General features: G+C 42.8%; 1 protein-coding gene across 1 annotated transcript; it reads left to right on the top strand.

Annotated features, from left to right (window-relative positions):
• Positions 1–5,509: 5,509 nt before the first annotated feature.
• On the top strand, positions 5,510–14,595 carry LOC116437399 (hydroxymethylglutaryl-CoA synthase, cytoplasmic-like). Its single transcript, XM_032095066.1, is given in 11 exon segments — positions 5,510–5,957; positions 6,334–6,459; positions 6,995–7,159; positions 10,765–10,933; positions 11,047–11,217; positions 12,618–12,724; positions 13,060–13,135; positions 13,137–13,183; positions 13,438–13,601; positions 14,031–14,067; positions 14,540–14,595. Coding segments are annotated over 11 exon segments (1,566 nt in total).
• The last annotated feature ends 5,191 nt before the right edge of the window (positions 14,596–19,786 follow it).

Here is a 19,786-nt window from a genome sequence, read left to right as displayed (position 1 = left end):
TCTCGCGTGTTTGCCCCCTCTCTCTCTTAAGGAGGCACTCCGGCTGAGTGAACCTGTAGCGTCCCTCGCAGTGAGGCTCCGCGGACTGTTGCTGCGGTCCTACTCCGGGCTCTTCCACCGCCTACGGAGTGTCCCCAGAGAAGCCTGAAAGCAACGGCGCCCTAGGTGTGTCGCTTAATCTCTTCTGTGTCGTGACAGAGGTGCCCATCCATGCTGGAGGCGGCGAGGTGAGCGTGCCCCCGGGGATGCTATTGCTCTTTTTGGTAATAGCGCTTGTTGCCCAGGTGTGGGTTTCCTGCCAGCCCACCGGTGATGCTAACAGAGTCTCGGTCTCGGATGTGCTCGGGGTTAAACCCTGCGGCACCCTGACCCCCGCAGGAGAGACGCTTCAGATAGATCTTTATGAATACGTTCAAGATACTTTTTTTTTTTTTTTTTTTTTCAGTCTAGCGCGTGTTTTACATTGTTTGCTTGTTTCTCAGTCTCGCTCTTTTGGCTCAGAGGTGACCAGAGGACATAGTGATGCCGCGTTCGTACGTGGTCTATGCCATGGCGAGTCACAGTAATCTGGGTAAAAGCAGTGACCTGTTGTGGCGTGACAAGTGTTTTGCATGTACTTTCACTCGATACTTACAAACCTTTTAGCTGTTTGGGAATAACTAGATTTATTTAAATTATGTTGTAACTGAAGCTACCAAATCATCACCATTTAACTTCTGGAAAACAGCCTCAAGTGGCTTTGCTTTCATGAGCAAAGTCTGTCAGCAACGGGATTTTGTTTGTAGTTTGACCAAGAGGAATGTCATAGGTTAGCAAGCATAGTCCCGGAAGGGACGTCCTTGCTAAGGGATGCTTACAGTTTCCTCTGGGAACTGATAGAACCTATCAGCTGGCCAGTTTGAATATGGACAATTCTCTAAGCCACTTAAAGTTGTGACCACCTCTGTGATCCACATTTAAGAATAGGCAAACTCCCCCTCCAAGCTCTCTCTCATTTCCGGTGCTGGGACAGGTGGCTGCAGGCCCCGTGTGGGGGCCAGCGGGCCCGGCCAGGCCCTGCTTGGGCCAGGCCGGGCCAGGCCACGGCCATCCTGGAGCCGATGGACCTGTTCCAGCCATGGAACCCCCCCCACTGCCTTGCCGTGGGCAGCCGGAGCGGCTCGGCTCTCCCCCCTCTCCACTGCGATAAGAAAAATTCAACATTCCAGCTGCAAAGCTGCAAGGCCGAGGTGAGATTAACCCTTTTAGTGCTGTGAAGAGCTGAAAACCTGAGGGAAGAGAGAGAGGAGATGCTTAAAGCTGAAATTCTGTTGTGAAGCTATGATATATCAGAGTATCCCGTTGTAATTTCATGAAGATATGGGGGGTGGAGTGTTCAACTCGTAAGCAAAAGCACCTGTGCTGAGATAGGCAGATGCTGACGCAGCTGTAATTTCATGAGAAGTTTGGACAGGGAGAGATGAACCAGATGAGGACTTTTGCTCCAAACGGGAAAGGAGAAAACCTCAGTCCCTAGAGATGCTCCCAGAGATAGTCCTAAAGATGAAGATGATGAAGACCCTTTGCTCCCAGGGAAGGAGAAGGGCCTCTGTTTTTGTTTCTGAACGGCTCAACCTTAAAATTGTACCCCAAAAAACTTCAAGAGTGGACCCTCGAAAGCAGTTGCGGGAAAAGCTGCAAGTCGGGGGAAAGGACTCACACGCAGGCAGAGAGACTCCTCTTCCTAAATGGACTGAACAATATTTGGAAGTGGGCGGCTGTCTCGTTGTGATAATGTTTTCATAGCATGAGCAAGAAGAGACTTCTCTTTCTAAATGGACTAAACAAGGTTATTATGGAAGTGGTGAACAGACTGAACATCTTAAGGGTTGTCTTTTCACATTGTCCGTGGGAGAAGGGAGGAAGGTGGGAGGAGGAGGAGAGTTCTGAAGGTGGTATAATTTTTTTTTCTTTTTTTCCCTCTTTTAGGTCTGTTAATAAACTGCTTTATATTCTTTCAAGTTTGGTGCCTGCTTTGCATTTCTCCTAATTCTTATCTCACAGCAGATAAACAGTAATGAGTATTTTGGATCAAACCACTACAAGGAACAAATACTGATTGTTTTGCATCAAATAAACATTTTTCCCCTCTTTAATGACTAACTTAATACTTGATGAGACGTATGAGATCTTATTGAATTAAATGCTAGTTTTGATCCCAAAGTTCTGTAGTGAGCAAGCACAAAGCAGAATGTTTTCCTCAGCCCTCACCAATAATGCAAATCCTTTTGGTATAGTGAATTTTGTAATAATTCACTGCCTGGTTAAAACCGCCTCTTGTTCTATGGCTGCTACAGGTCAAGTCCACTATGTGTTGGTATGCATTGTCTTTTAGTATATAACTTAATTAAAATTAAGTATCTAAGTCTCTGTAGCCTCTTATTTTCATCTTTCTGGCTCTTGGAGCAGAACCAAGCTCTGCTATGGGGAAAAGGCTCAGCTTCAGGGTGGCTGCCAGACACCATGCTCAATTGGGACCTGCCTGAAGTCAGCTGGCAGCTGTCTGTATTTCCTTTTTGTTCCCTTTCAAAGAAAGGGAGGTGTTTTATGCCATAGAGCTGTACCTCAAAGTCCTTTTCCCAGATGGGACCTTGGGAATCTCACTGTCAGTAGTGTATCTGCATTAATCCAGAAAGCAGGAAACCACCCTCATTCTCTTCGGTACCTGTGCAGATTTGGGGTAATATGCAGCTCTTGGAGCTGAGTCTGAAGCTCAGAGCTGCTCCTTCTCTCCAGGAGGTGTGTAACTTGCTAGTTGTGATGCTGAGATGTGAACTTGCCCTAGCAGCTCTTGAGGGGCCTCCAGGCCACCATGCAACTTAAGGTATTTTAGAAACTTCAGAAATGAAATATTGATAGAGGTGATGTGCCTGCAGGATAGGGGAGTTGTGGTCAGGGACTGTCAAAACCAGGAATTTTGGATGATAGGTTTTATTTTAAGTCTTTATTGGGTTTGCTTCCATGCTGGTACTGCTGGGTTTATGGTGCAAGATGATTAAAATAACCCTCACCTCCAGGGACACCATTAGAATGGGGGGAGTCCGCAGATGAACGCTCTCCCTTCCCCCAGCTTCGCGGAGGGCTGGGCTGGGCCAGGCCGGCACGGCAGGAGCCTCGCCTGGGGCAGGGGTGGGGGGGCAAAGTGCACTTCCTGCGCCTGCGTGCTGCCCGAGCCGGACATCACTGTGCGCATGCCCGCTCCTCAGCGCCGAGAGTTGGACTTTGAATTCCAGGTTAGGATACGACATACTACAACCCGGTCGCTCCTCGCAGTCTTCCCGGCCGGGTTACGGGCAACCTTGAGGCATGGGGGTGCCTTCGGTGTCTTTAGCAGAGTCGTGGGGCCGGCTCGGTGGGGGGACTGGATTGGCAGGCCCCCGGCCGTGCGCTGCAGTCTGTGGCGCAATTATCTGAGCTGCGGGGCTTCGCAACAGGATGGATTAGGATAAAAGGAGTTCCGGTCAGTCGCGATGCTCGGTTTTATCCGGACTCTGTAGTGGGGCGTTTGCGGGCACTGCGCTTTTCGGGTGAGCAGATACGAAATCGTGAGCCTGGGGTGGCAGCAGAGCATACAACGCGACATTAGTTTTCTTGCTTGAAATCTTGTTGCAATATTGTCCCAAATCTGGGTTCTTTCACCCGGTCTGCAAGAAGGCGATCCACACTTAGAGTCGAGATATTTGATTTTATTTCATATTTTTACAGAGAGGAGTGCTAGGTGGTAAATCCACAACGCTGATGCACATTCAGTATGCCAGGTGCTCATTTTCATACACTTCAAACAATAAAAAAATTGACATTTCACGTATATGTAACAATCTCAAGCTCTAGTCATGGGCTTTGCATTCTCTTGTCTCCGTTTAAAGATCCCGTGCACACTTATTTTACTGCGCATGCTCTATGGGGAAAGGGCTTATGTGAGTAAGGGGCGATTACATCCAATGGGTGGGAATTTTATTATGCTAATGACTAAGGCTGTGGCAAAGTTCTTTGGCTTTATCAACAGTTTTGTTCTCTTTATAGTTTTATTTATAGTGACCTCCTCTTCATACTTTTTGGGTCATGGCTCTTGGTTCCTGCAGGTTTGTTCTCTCATTTTTCATAAGTGCACTATACTTCAGTGAATTTTTAACCCTCTCATGGTACTTGATTTCAACAGCGATACACTGTACAGCTGTTCTGCAGCACTCCAGTAATCAGTTTTAAATAGCCTTCTGCAATTTACACATTTTACTATGAATAAAATCTATGAATGAAATCTTTTAAAATGGATTATTTTAGGTGCATCATAGGTATGTTTTTGAAAATTTGTTAGATGCAACTGAAATGAATGGTCAGCCATGTGCTCTTACTTTAGGTTTTATCTAAGATTTCAATATTTAACTGTTCATGTAGCAGAAGGCACTTTTAATGTTTTCCTAACACTTGTTTTGCTATGTATTGTGTAAAGTCTTTTCTGCTTAGAAAGGCTTTATTCCTTTATATAGCTCACTGGGATTTTTATGGGAAAAAGCTGGGTAAGGTCAGTGTGATGGTACAGCTAGGCACAAAAGGGACAAGTGTTCTGTAAGGATGTAGGCAAATGTATAGGAAGATGGTGTCCATCCGTGTAATACAGATAGAGTTAAAGTAATAGGATATATTATATTCTAGAGTATAGTGACAATAAAGTTATAAGGCTAAAACTTGATCTATTGGGAAGAATATTCCTCCAAGCCTGATATTAGGAGTTTCATTGTTCGGGAACAATGAAACAGTATGCTTAAAAAAAATCCAAATTAACAAACAAAAACTCAGCCAAAAATACCAAAAAACCTTCTATCTTTGTTGCAAGTATAAACAAAATGGAGCAATGTAGACCACTTAGTTTAAAAATAAAAAACAATTTTAGACAGCCCTGGCCTGTTCTAAGGTGAAGACTTCCTGGTAAGTATAAGCTCTAAACTTAATGTCTCAACTAGCAACATTTAAAAAAAAAAAAACAAAACAAAACAAAAAAAAAACCCAAAAAAAACCCCACACCAACCCAATGTTTCCAGCTGGGTTTTATAAAATTGAGAATTTGCAAATAAGCAAAAGTAGAATAATGAACATTAAGGCTAATTTTTTAAACATTTAATATTTTTTGAGCATGTGTGTTGCTTCAGTGAAGTAACTTGGGCTTAAGCTACGTATATTCATCTCCAGGGCTAAAACTGTGCTTTTGCTTAAAAGATCTTCCTAATATAAAATGTTATAAAGCTTCTAATGATGTTTATAGTCTGTTTAGACCAAAATTTCACCTGGAGGCAAAGGCTTGCTTTTTACAAATGTAGAATACCTAAAACTTAACCTTTTCTGTAAATCTACAGAAAATTAAATCATGTATGGAGTACGTCTCTAAAAATGGATGTGAATAAATCAGCTGGGGGTGTTTTGTTTTGTTTTTGTGGTTTGTTTTTTTGGGTTTTTTTCTTAAAGATCTACCACGATGCCTGGGTCTCTTCCAGTGAATGCTGAGTCCTGCTGGCCCAAAGATGTTGGAATTGTTGCACTGGAAATATATTTTCCCTCTCAGTATGTTGATCAGACAGAGCTGGAGAAGTATGATGGTGTGAATGCTGGCAAATACACAATTGGGTTAGGCCAGTCAAAGATGGGGTTCTGCTCTGACTGGGAGGATGTCAATTCTCTCTGTTTGACTGTTGTTCAGAAGCTCATGGAGAGGAACAACCTTTCCTATGATTGTATTGGGAGATTAGAAGTTGGAACAGAGACAATAATTGATAAATCAAAATCTGTAAAGACTGTCCTGATGCAGCTTTTTGAAGAATCTGGTAATATGGATGTAGAAGGAATCGACACTATGAATGCATGCTATGGAGGCACTGCTGCTCTTTTTAATGCTATTAATTGGATTGAGTCCAGTTCTTGGGATGGTAAGTTCAGGGGTTTTTTTTTGTGGTGGGTTTGTTTGTTTTAAAAGTTGCATCAATCTCTGTTTTTGAGTAGTCTGTCTTGCAATTACAGATTTTGTGTTTAACCATGTAAAACCCAGAGGGTAAATTCTTGTATGCTTCTGAAGTCTTTTTCTTAAATGCTCTGGGCATTTTTCACCAGTTCAGTTACATGCAAAAAATGAGGTGGATAATCATCAATGCTCTCTTTCTGTAAATTTTGGTGGCTGCCAAGACTGAAGAGCCCCTTAATCCTGGAGTCATCTCCTCTATAACCAAAGTCTAAAAATTGCTGATGGATATTAAAATGTGCTAGGTTCTTAGCTACTTTTCATTCTTATTTCTGTGTTTTTCACAGGACATTATGCACTTGTTGTTGCTGGAGACATAGCTGTGTATGCCACTGGAAATGCCAGGCCAACAGGTGGAGCTGGTGCTGTTGCTATGCTAGTTGGTCCAAATGCTCCCTTAAGTTTTGAGAGAGGTTAGTCCTGTGAAAAAATGGATACCGTTCAGCCAGATACTGGATCTCTTCTGAAGCCCATCCCCTGGTTTTGTGGGTTGCTGGAGGGCTGGATTAACTCCCACTAATATCAGAAATTGTACTTTGTCTCCTCTTGTTCTGAGCTGACTTAGTCAAGTCCTGTTATAGGAGGCAGCAAGAAACAACTAAAGATGCTTCTTTTTCCTTGGGAATTCTCCAATGAAATTGACAGAGTGGATTAGAGATTAATAACAGAATGAAATTGACAGAGTGGATTAGAGATTAATAACAGCACTCTACTTTTAAGATTAAATTATGAAAATCATTTGTTACTTGTTTGTCATGCTCAGTCCTACTGTACTTGAGTAACAGGTGATTGAGAACTGTGAAACATTACCTTAAAGGGCTTGAAGTGCTATGAAAACCTGCTTGACTGAAACCATATATTACTTGTTTTCCATGTGTTAAGCAATGTGTTCAAACTGATTCAAAGTAACTGAATGCTTCTCAGTTTTTGTCAATTTCTCTCCATCAGGGTTGCATGGAACCCACATGCAGCATGCGTATGACTTCTATAAACCAGATATGGTCTCTGAATATCCTGTAGTTGATGGTAAACTGTCTATACAGTGCTACCTCAGTGCATTAGATCATTGCTATACTGTCTATCGCAACAAAATCCATGCCCAGTGGCAAAAGGGTACGTAGCCTTATCCTGATATTGCAAGATCTGGTAAATGTTGGAATGTGTAGCTACATAAACAATGTATTTTCAAGTTTTGGCATCCAATCTAAACACTAGTACGTGGTCCCTTTCTTTGTGTTTGTGTGTTCTGAGACAATTGAAATGTTTGTGCTCTCCCATAAAGAAATTAATTATTTCTGTTCTGGTATGGCTAAGTACCTGATAGTCATTAAGCAGTAGCCTCTACAGGCTCTTGCTGATGTAATGTATAATATTTGAAGTATGTTGTTTCCTCCTCTACCAAGGCTCTTACGATATTGAGGTTAATATTTACATGATGTATAAGGGTACTGATTTTTCTTTTTTTTCCCCCCATATGTTTAGAAATTGGTTCATCTTTATTAAGAAGCATAGTTTGGAAGATTAGATAGTTAGTTGGAAATCCTAAAGGTGCAGGCTGTCCGTATGTGCTGAAAGATGAGCTGCCAGGGAAGACGACTGGCTTGGCTGAACAGGGAGCATTGGCTGGAATTTGGGGGTAAAAAAAAAAAGTGTTGACCTTTGGAAGAAGAGGCAGGCAGTTCAGGAAGAGTACAAGGATGTCGTGAGGTCATGTAGAGAGAAAATTATAATGGCAAAAGCTTAGCTAGAACTTAATCTGGCCACTGCTGTGAAAGATAATAAAAAGTGTTTTTATAAATACATCAACAACAAAAGGAGGGCCAAGGAAAATCTCCATGCTTTATTGGATGCATGGGATAACATTGTCACCAAGGATGAGAAAAAGGCTGAGGTACCTAACACCTTCTTTGCCTCAGTCTTTAACAGAAAGACCAGTTATCCTCAGGACAGCTGTCCCCTGAGTTGATAGACAGGGACTGAGAGCAGAATAGACCCCCTGCAATCCAGGAGGAGGCAGTTGGTGACTTGCTGAGCCACTTAGGCACTCACAGGTCTATGGGGCCAGGTGGGATTCACCGGAGGGCACTGAGGGAGCCGGCAGAAGAGGTCACCAAGCCACTGTCCATCATTTACCAGCAGTCCTGGCCAACTGAGGAGGTCCTAGGTGACTGGAGGTGCCAATGTGTCACCCATAAACAAGAAGGGCTAGAAGGAGGATTCAGGGAACAACAGGCCTGTCAGCCTGACCTCAGTACCTGGGAAGGTTATGGAACGGATCATTTTGAGTGCAATCACGTGGCATGTGCAGGACAACCAGGGGATCAGGCCCAGCCAGCAGGGGCTTAGGAAAGACAGGTCCTGCTTGACCAACCAGATCTCCTTTTATGACCAGGTGACCCACCTAGTGTGTGAGGGAAAGGCTGTGGATGTGTCTACTTGGACTTCAGTAAAGCCTTTGATGCTGTCTCCCACAGCATCTCCTGGAAAAGCTGGAAGTCCATGGTTTGGATGGGTGCTCTCTTCATTGGATTAAGAACTGTCTGGATAGCCGGGCCTAGAGAGTGGTGGGGAATAGAGTCACATGCAGTTGGTGCCCAGTCACTAGTGGGGTTCTCCAGGGCTCAGTATTGTTTTGTTTAATATCTTCATCAATGACCTGGACAAGGGGGTCAAGTGCACCCTCAGTAAGTTTTCAGAGAGTACCAAGATGGGTGGGAATGTTGGTCTGCTGGATGGTAGGAAGGCTCTACAGAGGGATTTGGACAGGCTGGAGCAATGGACTGAGAACAATGGTATGAGGTTCAACAAGGCCAAGGACTAGGGAAGTGATTGTCCCTCTATACTTGGTACTGGTGAATGTCCATTTCTGGGCCACTCACTGCAAGAAAGACACTGATGTGCTGGAGCAAGTCCAGTGAAGGGCAATGGAACTGGGGAAGGGTCTAGAGCACAAAGAGTGGCTGAGGAAGCTCGGGGGGCTCAGCCTGGAGAAAAGGAGGCTCGGGGGGACCTTCTTGCTCTCTACAACCCCCTGACAGGAGAGTGCAGCCAGGTGGGAGTCGGGCTCTGCTCCCAGGGAACAAGAGACAGGAAAAGAGGAAATGGTCTAAAGCTGCACTAGGGGAGGTTCAGGTTGCACATCAGGAGGAATTTCTTCATGGAAAGGGTGGTCAGGCATTGGAAGGGACTGCCCAGGAAGGTGGTGGAATCACCATCCTTAGAGGTGTTCAAGGAATGACTGGGCATGGCACTCAGTGCTCTGGTCTGGTTGGCAAGGTGGGGACCGGCCAAAGGTTGGACTCGATTTTAGAGGTCTTTTCCAACCTTAATGATTTTATGATTCTATGAAGTTGTAGTGGGTTGGCTCTGGTCAGATGCCAGACACCCACCAAAGCCCCTCACTCATTCCCCTTTGCAGCTGGACAGGGGAGAGAGAATTTAACAAAGGGTTCATGAGTCGAGATAAAGACCAGGAGAGAGATCACTCATCAAATACCATCACAGGCAAAACAGGCTCAACTTAAAGATATGCATTGAATTTATTGCACTAACAAAGAGCAAGATAATGAGAAGTAAAATAAGACCCTTAAAAACACCTTCCCCTCACCCCTCCTTCCTTCCTAGCTCTACCTCCTACACTAGTGATGCAAGGAGACAAGGAATGGGGGTTATGGTCAGTTCATCACCCGTGGTTTCTCCCGCTGCTCAGGGAGAGGAGTTGTTCCCCTGCCGCACCGTGGGATCCCTCCCATGGGAGACAGTTCACTAACTTCTCCAACGTGAGTTCATCTCATGAGCAACATCTCTCTGTGAACTGCTGCAGCGTGAGTCCATCCCACAGGCAACAGTCCTCCTCAAACTCTTGCAGTGTGGGTCACTCTTCCACAAGGTGCAATCCTCCAAGGACAGGTTGCTCCAGCATGGGCCCCTCATGCCTTGGGTCTCCCACGGGGTCACAGCCTCCTCTCAGGCATCCAACTCTGGTATGGGTCTCATCCATGGGCTGCAGGTGGACCTCTGCATCCCCATGGATCTCCATGGGCTGCAGGCGGACAGCCTGCTTCACCATGGTCTTTACAGTGGGCTGCAGAGGAATCTGCTCTGGTGCCTGGAGCACCTCCTCTCCCACCTTCGCTGACCTTGGTGTCTGTATAGTTGTTCTTCTCACATGGTCTCCCTCTGCTCTTCTCTGGTTGCAATTACAACTGCCCAACAACTTTTTTTGTTTTTCATTTCTTCTTAAATATGTTATCACAGAGGCATTACCATTTCTAATTTGCCCAGCCTTGTCCAGCAGCACGTCCATCTTTGGAGCCGCCAGGGATTTGCTCTGCTGGACATGGAGGAAGCTTCCAGCAGCTTCTCTCAGAAGCCACCCCTGTAGCCCCCTTGCTACCAAAACCAGGCCATGTAAACCCAATACAGAAATAGACTATCTTATTTAAAAATGCTGTGCAGAAATACTGAGATTCTCTTATGCTTATAACTTTTTCTAGAAGAAAAAGGACAAATATTTCTAGCTGGTACACAAGATCAGTAAGAAACTTTTTTGAATAGAAGTAGCAGCATGTTAAATGAACTTGCCAATTAGTCTTCCAGTTGTCTTTTGTATGCTGATGTGTTATGATGACTCATATCCTGCCATCTCCCTATTTTATTTTAATACTTGAAGTAAATATCAAATTTAAATTGTAACACAACATTTCTGCCACTTTCAGAGGGGACAGACAGACATTTCACCTTAAATGACTTTGGATTCATGATCTTTCATTCACCCTACTGTAAACTGGTACAGAAATCTGTGGCTAGACTATTGCTGAATGATTTTCTCAGTGGCCAGAACCCAGAAACATCAAATGGTGTTTTCAGTGGTTTGGAAGCTTTCAGGTAAGAATGACTGTTGTCTTCCTTATTATTCAGGTAGTCTTATTTTCTTAAATGTCCAAGGTATTTTTTCTTTGCTGTCATTTTAATAACTCTCTAAACTGTTTTTTTAATAGGGATGTAAAACTTGAAGATACATATTTTGACAGAGATGTGGAAAAAGCTTTTATGAAAGCTAGTGCAGAGCTCTTCAATCAGAAAACCAAAGCTTCATTACTTGTATCCAATCAGAATGGAAATATGTATACCCCTTCAGTCTATGGTTGCCTTGCTTCTCTTTTAGCTCAGTAAGCATAAAATTGAAAAGTCATAGCATTTTATAAGTAAGCACGTAAAAGGTTTTTTTTTTTAGACAGTCTTTTGTGAAAGCACCATCCAGAAAACCTTTTCATACTAGATTGTCTTAAATAGCAAGACTAAAATTAGAAAGTTATTCTGTGTCTACAATCAAGTCAATTGGCAAGCAGATTCAAAACTTCTGTCAGAGGCCAATATCAAACAGCAAGTAGGATCTTGTTTGTAAGGTGGTGTATCCTTTCCCAGTCTCAGCACATATACACCCTCAAACACATAAGTAGAAAAGAGAATCTGAATACCTTCAGTGTTTCACTATAAACAGAAAATCCCAGAATGGTTTGGGTTGGAAAGGATGTTAAAGCTCATCTCATTCCACTCCCCTGCCATGGGCAGGGACACCTTCCACTAGACCAGGTTGCTCCAAGCCCTGTCCAACCTTGCCTGGGACACTTCCAAGGATGAGGCAGCCACAGCTTCTCTGGGCATCCTGTGCCAGGGCCTTACCACCCTCACAGGGAAGAATTTCTTCCTAATATCCCATCTAACCCTGCCCTCTGTCAGTCTAAAACTGTTATCCCATATCCTAACACTATACTCCCTTATAACGAGTCCCTCTTCATCTTTCACGTAGGCCCCCTTTGGTGCTGGAAGGCTGCTATAATATTACCCTGGAGCCTTCTCTTTTTAAGGCTGAACAGCCCCAACTCCCTCAGCCTGTCTCCAGCCCTGTGATCAACTTAGTGGCCTCTGGACTTGTTCCAACAGCTCTGTGTCCTTCCTGTGCTGAGACCCCAGAGCTGGAGGCAGCACTGCAGGTGGGGTCTCACCTGAGCAGGGCAGAATCCCCCCCTCCCCTTTGCCCATGCTGCTTTTAACAGCCCAACATGGGGGGTTTCTGGGTATAAGCACATGTGGCAAGGGCATGTCCAGCCTCTCACCTACCAGCACCCCCAAGTCCTGTTGTGGATTTACTTGGTGGTGGTTTGGATTTTGTTTTGGTTTTTTTTTTGTTGTTTTTTTTTGGTTTTTTTGTTTTTTTTAATTTCTTTGGTTGGGGTTTTTTTCCCTCTTTCTCTTCAATGACAGGCTCTTAAAAAATCATGTTTAAGTTTTTAGGTCACTGAAAAAATGAAAATGGGATGCCTTTTAGTTAATAATATTCTGGGCATTTGTTCTCTTTTGCTTAGGTAGCTTTGAAAATCATCATGTAACAGCAGTGTTTGAAATCCTGTCTTTACAAGTCATTGTTTATGCCTTTTGCTCACTAAATGTGTATTGTAGTCAATATAATTTTGCTGGCTGCTTTTTCTAACCTATCTGTGCTTTCTAGGTATTTAAAATTGGCACCTTGGCTTAGTTCTCACTTGAAGCAACTGTGCTTAATTTGCAGGTACTCTCCAGAGCAGCTTGCAGGGCAAAGAGTTAGTGTGTTCTCATATGGCTCTGGTTTTGCTGCTACACTATATTCCATCAGAGTTACACAGGATGCCACTCCTGGTGAGTGAAAGGAAATGTTAACTGACTCCCTTGTACATCTTACCTCTAAATGTATTGTTATGTACACCAGCATAAGTAAATCTCTATGCTTAGTGACAGTAGTGTAAAACCAAAGATGTTCCAGCTCCAGAGAATGTTTTAAGTTTTTCTTTGAGCAAATAGATAATATTCTTCAGATGCTTTAAGTGTTTTGCTTGAGTAGTTGTGAATATCTTTAAATGACTAAAACTTTAGCTTCTCTAATGCAAAATATTTTGAATGGTCTTGAAATGCTAACATGCTAGTGTGCAGTTCTCAGCACTGGTGCTACCTTACATGATTGTTTTATATTGTAGGTTCTGCACTGGACAAAATAACTGCTAGCCTTTCTGATCTTAAAACAAGACTTGACTCGAGGAAATGCATTGCACCTCGTGTCTGCTGAAAACATGAAGAATAGACAGGAAACACATAATTTGGGTAAGAAAATTATAAATAATTCGTAGTCTTACAGCAAAATACTTATGGCTTGATTTGCATGACTTTAAATGATTGTCTTTCTACTTTGGAATAGCTTGTAAAGTGCTTTCCTATAGGTTGTGTTTATTGGCCTTGTATGGTTGAAAGGAAAATGCAGACTTGTTTTTTCTTACTACTCCCAAATTGTAAAGGCCTGTGTTGTATAAAACTCACACCCTGAACCAACTAACAATATGCTATTGGCTTTTCTACAGCCAACTATATTCCACAGTGTTCAGTAGAAGATCTCTTTGAAGGAACATGGTACCTTGTTTGTGTGGATGCAAAACACAGAAGAACTTATGCACGGCACCCACCGATGGGTGATGGGCCTCTGCAGGCAGTAGTTGAAGTTGTCCACACAGGTGGTGGTCATGAGGTGAACACTCAGCTCTCTTTTTAGTTTGATATAAATGATAAAATAGTTTGATGTAAATGATAAAATAGTTTATATATTTTTCTTAGCACCGATATGTATGTTAAATGAGGAAGTGGTTTAACAAGTTATATCAAGTACTTTGCTAAATATGTAACATACAAGTCAGAAGTAAAAAAAAAATGAGCGTGGTATTTTAAAAAATATATTTCATCATAAGAAGATCAAAACTGCACAAGAATGAAACAAGAATGAGCTGGCTCTTTCCACACAATTCTTTTGCATGAAGCATGACTGATTTAAATGACTTAAGACCAAGCAATCCAGTGTAGTATGAATGTTGCATGAGAGTTGGACTAGCCATGAAGTATGAATGTTTGTGAACTAGAAAACCATATTTAATGCTTTTTGGTTTTTTTTCCCCCTTCTTAGCAGATCCCAAGCCCTGCCAAGAAAGTGCCAAGAATCCCTGATGATGCCTTTTCCTGGTCTTAAAATCAAGTCATACACGGTTAGAAGGGGAAAAGGGATTTTACCTTGGTATTTATTTTAAGGATCCTTAGGTGCACACATCCAGGTCATATGCACCGAAATGCACCCCACAAAATGCCCCCCCCCCCCCCAAAAAGATTGGTTATAACATTATAGGTTTTACTAATTAGCATATCTATCAAAGATTCCCCAATGAGAGGCTCGAGTGAGCCCCCCTCCCCAAGGAGCCTTCCCCTGGATGATTCTATCTTAGTTTACAGAATGTGTTCTGGAGAGAACCTTGGGGTCTGGGGCACACTGATCCCTAGCTACAAAGCTTCTAAAATGTTTAGTCTCTTAGCTTGACAAACAAGTCCAAGAATGTAGGCAAAAAGCACTAAGAATATAGAAGTTGTAAAAAAGGTATAACAGGGGTATAAAAGAAAAGGCAAAAAATTTTCATGGCATCACTGAAATAACAGAATCTGAAGGTGTTACTGTTGTAATTTCCAATGGGGATCATTGATACTTCTGAGGTAGGGAGTGAAAAAAAGGTATGAGGGAAGGGCAAGAGAGAGGATTGCAGTAGTACTGAAATTTCAGTGTATAGTAGTACTTCATTGGAGCATGCAAAAACAAATACAAGTAGATATAAGTAAAAAAATAACAGTTTACAAAAAAATTTAAATAGCAACAGGCAAAAAATAACAGTAATAGTCACTAGTTACAAAGTTGCTGAAATCTTGCGGACTCCCCAGGAACAAAGAGAAACTCAAAATGGCGGAGTAACCCCCCCCAAGACGGCACCCTCTGCAGCTGACCACGTGTAGGGAGACCAAGAGAAAAATGGTGGCAGCCTTTCAACCCCTCTTATCTCTCCACTGGCAGCAGCTCTGTCGGTGAAGGTGGCTGGCACACTCCAGCAGCTGGTACTTGGTCAAGGGCTAGAACTCATGAAGGGACTTCACCTTCCTTTCGGCAGGAGACGGCAAGGCAGCTGGCTGGGGCAACTCTGCCTTCTCGCTTTGGCCAGGTGCTGCTGGCGGGCTGGGGCGACCGCACAGAACAGGGCCCCTCTGCTCCTCTCAGTGCGATACTGTGGCTGCAGACAGGTGTTACAAAATTCACTCTGAAACAGTTTTTGATTGTGAAACGCAGCTTCTTGGGTTACTACTGTTTCCAGTAGAGCCAAGAGGCAAGCGAGCCCTGCTTGAGCGACTGACTTTTAAAAGGGACCAGCAATCCTCTGCCCCACAGTTCTGTTTCTGGCTGCAGGGTCTTAAAGAGATAATAACAATTTTGGGCATAGATAGATAAGGAATACAATAACATTTTGAGTTACCCAGGACATAAATGTTTTCAGATAGAAACTGTTTATAGTAGAGGAATTCATTCCCAGTTTATGAAATACAATTCATCTTATTTCTGTCTCATGAAGGATGGTATTGTTTTATCCCCTTATCACAAGAATTGTGAAAGGGTATTGGTTCTTGCTTTGTACTGAGCCTCACTGAGTCAGGTTTCCTGTGGGTGGCTTTTCAGTCATTCTGTTGCTCATTTATATTAATTATCCCTTTTGAAGTCAATTGATCATCTCATCAGTCCCAATAATAGATAAGGCATCCCTGCCCTTAAATTTGAAAGCTCTAGCTGTACCTCTCTAAACCTTGTATTGGTTTATCTGCATTAACAAAAATATAGGCTCTTCCTCTTAACTTAGGCATTTCAACTGCCTGGAAAGTTAATGTATTCTTCCACCATTGGTATTGGAGCTGATGATATTGAAAATTAAAATATAAAATATCTGTTTAAATATGAAGGTAGGAGCATCTTGGTGATGCTCAGAACAAGTGGAAGTGCCAGGTTACCCAATTTTTAACTTGCAATGGTCAAGAGTATCAATCAACTTTGTGCTGTTCAAAGTAGTATGGCAGAAGTACAAGCCTGTGTAGTGCTTAGTATATAAGTATTGTTATTGATAGTACTCAATATGCTGTGATACCTAGTGCTAAAGCAAGAATTTTAAACTACATGAGTTTTAGAGTATGCTTATATCTTTCATTTTGGAAGTGCAATGGGAGTCCAAGCAGTTTTAGACTGTCAGAATTGTACAAGTAATAGAAAGTGTCAGCAGGCTAGTAAATGGTAGCCCAACCAGCTATGCACTGGAAATTGCAACTGCACATGCAGGGTTAAAACAACATATCATAGCATGATTTTCTGAAATGAGACAAATTTGGAACAATGGTCAACAACATTGCTGTTTCTTTAAAAAAAAAAAAAAAAGAAGAAAGGCTCCAATATACACCTTATCACATTTAATTTGCTGAAGAAGTTTAGGAGAAGAATTAGCAATTGTTCCATTTGTCTGGTTTCTGCTTAAATTTAGCTCTCTGCAAAAACTGTCCTGGTTTGCAGTGTTAAAGTTGTGTCAAAGTAAAACTTTTAAAGAAATTAGCTGTTAGGCCTGTATTAAGAATCTCCAAAGCATGTTAAGTGCAATACTAGTTGATTTTTAATAAAGATCATATCTGCAAATGATCTATTACCTCTTTTACTTGGCTATACCAAGTTTCTGGATGTGCTGGAATAGAGTTAATTTTCCTCATAATAGCTAGTATAGGGCTGTGTTTTGGATTCGTGCTGGTGGAAACAGTACTGATAATACAGAGCTGTTTTGTTATTGCTGAGTAGAGCTTACACTGAGCCAAGGCCTTTTCTGCTTCTCACAACACCCCCAGCGAGGGGGCTGGGGGTCCACAAGGAGCTGGGAAGGGACACAGCCCGGACAGGTGACCCCAACTGACCAAAGGGTCATGCTCAGTATATAAAGCGGAGGAAGAAGGGGGGGACACATGTTTGGATTGATGGTATTTGTCTTCCCAAGTTCCATGGGATGGGGCCCTGCTCTCTTGGAGGTGGCTGAACACCTGTGTGCCCATGGGAAGGTGTGACTTAATATCTTGTTTTGCTTTGCTTGTGTGCGTGGCTTTTGCTTTCCCCATTAAACTCTTAACCCACAAGTTTTCTGCCTTTTACCCTTCCGATTCTCTCCTTGATTGAGGGAGTGAGTGAGTGGCTGTGTTGTGCTTAGTTGCTGGCTAGGGTTAAAGCATGACAGAATATTCAAATATTTTCATATTTTAGTCTCTGGGTCTAAATAGAATCAAGATTCTGTCAAATATTGTGTGTGCACAACTATTTGCCAAATCCTGCAATTCTTAGTGATTTAGACAAGAGACAGATATATGAGGGGGAGGGAGAGCCGTTTCTGGGAAAAGGGAAAACAACTTGACCTAAGGAATGCAGAATGTGATAAAAGGTAACTAAAACAATGAGATAAAGAGAAGAAATTGGTTACATCAGCCCAAACCAGGTTTGGATGGTTGGGTGGAGGAGTTTTCAGCCACTGGGAGCTGGCAGAAGGGGGTTTTACCCCTCGCGTGCTGACACAAAGAAGCCTGGAGGTCAACGTTGAAACCCCTCTGGAAGGCGGCACTCAGTGCACATCACACAATGAAAAAGGGGTAGAGCTCCTCACCCAAAAGGGGCTGTATCTTCCTGTCGCTGTTAAGCAGGCATGCAGGTGAAGGCAAAGAAGTAAAGAGAGGGGACTCTCTGTATGTGTTCCACATGGGTTTATTCTGGTGAAAAGACAGGGACAAAGAGACCAATTGGTGGGAGGGTCCAGGGATATTATACTGGGTACAGAATAGGTGGGGAAAGGGATCTCAGCCAATGGGATAGAGACAAGCAGGTGCGATTGACAGGAAGGGAACCAATGGGAGCAACACAGGAGGGACTCAGGGAAGGATCCAATGGGGCATCGAGGAACAAGGAACTTTCTAGAACTAATACATATTAAAGGAAGAAAATGAATATACATAACTTCATACATAAAACAGGGGGACAAAATATTAACCAATCGAGAAAACATGCAAAAGGCAAAACAAGGGAATCATGGGTTCTCACCATGACTGTAAAGTTACATGCTAAACTTGGGTTGCTAACCCCCACAGCTGGTTGTCTGAGTTCTCCTCAGGACAAAGAGTAGCTGCAGCCACCTGCACCGCTACAGTTGGGGTCTAGAAGTGTTTCAAAATTGTGTCCTCTGGCTGAACTTAGCTTATTTTAGTGTGAAAATGACACCTCTGAAACTGACGCTACCCACATCTGAGTCAAGACTCCTACACACTGAACATGCGCAGTGAATTTACAATGCACTGTACCTTTTGAGGTGAGAGCAGCTTAGCCAAGTAGTGATGTAGATTCATTATGCAGAACTGTAAATAATCTAGCTGTATAAATATGTTGTATTTTTGGTCTTTGGTCTGCTAGCTTTATGGATTTACCACCCACCACCCCTTTCTCCTCAGAACTGTAAATGTGTGTGAATCAGCTGCTTGCACACCATGTGAAAGAACCCAATTTTGAGACAGCATTAGTAGGGGAGAAATTGAGTGGCAACTGAACAAAGTCTTCAGGCTTTACCCATCAACCCAGCCTTACTTAGCACCAACTGTTCCCTCTACCTTTATTATTTGATACCAAGGGAGAGACACCCCTTCCTCAACCAGAAACCCCTGCTTTTACATTTTCTATTTTTTCTCCTTTTCCATGGGGGGAAAGGAAAATTTCTTGTAGGATTGCCTGGATTCTGGCCCATAGTTTTCTGTTTTAGACTGTTTCACATCACAATTTTAAGAGCATTTTAGGTTACAAAAAATTTATTATATGATCCTCACCTCTGTTCCACAATTTTAATGGTGCCCAGCTCTCTGGCAGAGCAAGGTTTTTGGAAGCTATTGTCTACTGTATGCTGCCACGGCGATTCAGATTTTAGAGAGGCTGAATTCTGTTCCCATTCTGCTCTTTGATCTTGAGGAAAACCACAATGGCTCACATTGTCCATTTGAGAGATCTGGAAAACTGTGAGCAACATCAAAGGTCCCATGTACAAGCTACAAACAAATACTATCTTATACTAAATAATTGTGTCTTTATATGGGCAATGCCTTCTTATCACCTTACCAAAACATCACCTGAAGCTTATGGCTATAGACAGAGCACTCTAGAGTAGCAGGTAGACAATTCTGCCCTTGCACAAGGGGAAATACAAAACTGCTACTAATGATGGGAAAGAAAAAAGGATGCTCCCTGGATAACTGAGTCTTATGAATGCCAGCCTATTCAGCATTAGAAGTCACCCAGCTAAAGACCATCTTTTGCAAAAATACTCAGAGCCTTTGCAATTAACTGGCTGTATGGAAGGGACTTATAGAAGAATTTCTTTCAACCAGATCTATACAAGTCCCTCATTAATACATTCAGTAAAAGCAAAGAGAAGGCATTTAGCCCAGTCTATGTGCATGTTTGGTAATAGAGACAAATATACCACATAGGCATGCCATGACCTTGCAGGAATGGGGATGTCAAGAGAAAGGCAAAATTGTGTTTTAAGGCATTGGTACATGGCTGTTCCAGAATTTCTTCCTGACAAATGTCTACTGGTGCTGAACATGCTCCTTTTTAGAGCACAGCCTACCATTAATCTCATTTCAGACTTTCCACTAATTGTCAACCCTGTAATTTCCTGGTGCTTAGTCAACTGTCTAGGTTTCCTGTCTTTTAAGATGAGCTATTTCAGTATTCCTGGCGTTAGCAGAATATAGACTACTGTCTTAGTTTAAGACAATTATACAGGGTGGAGACTCCAA

This window comes from Corvus moneduloides, chromosome W (assembly GCF_009650955.1).
Source record: "Corvus moneduloides isolate bCorMon1 chromosome W, bCorMon1.pri, whole genome shotgun sequence".
NCBI lineage: Eukaryota > Metazoa > Chordata > Aves > Passeriformes > Corvidae > Corvus > Corvus moneduloides.
The sequence above is the reverse complement of the archived record's forward strand: the minus strand, read 5'-3'. Positions and strand labels throughout refer to the sequence as shown.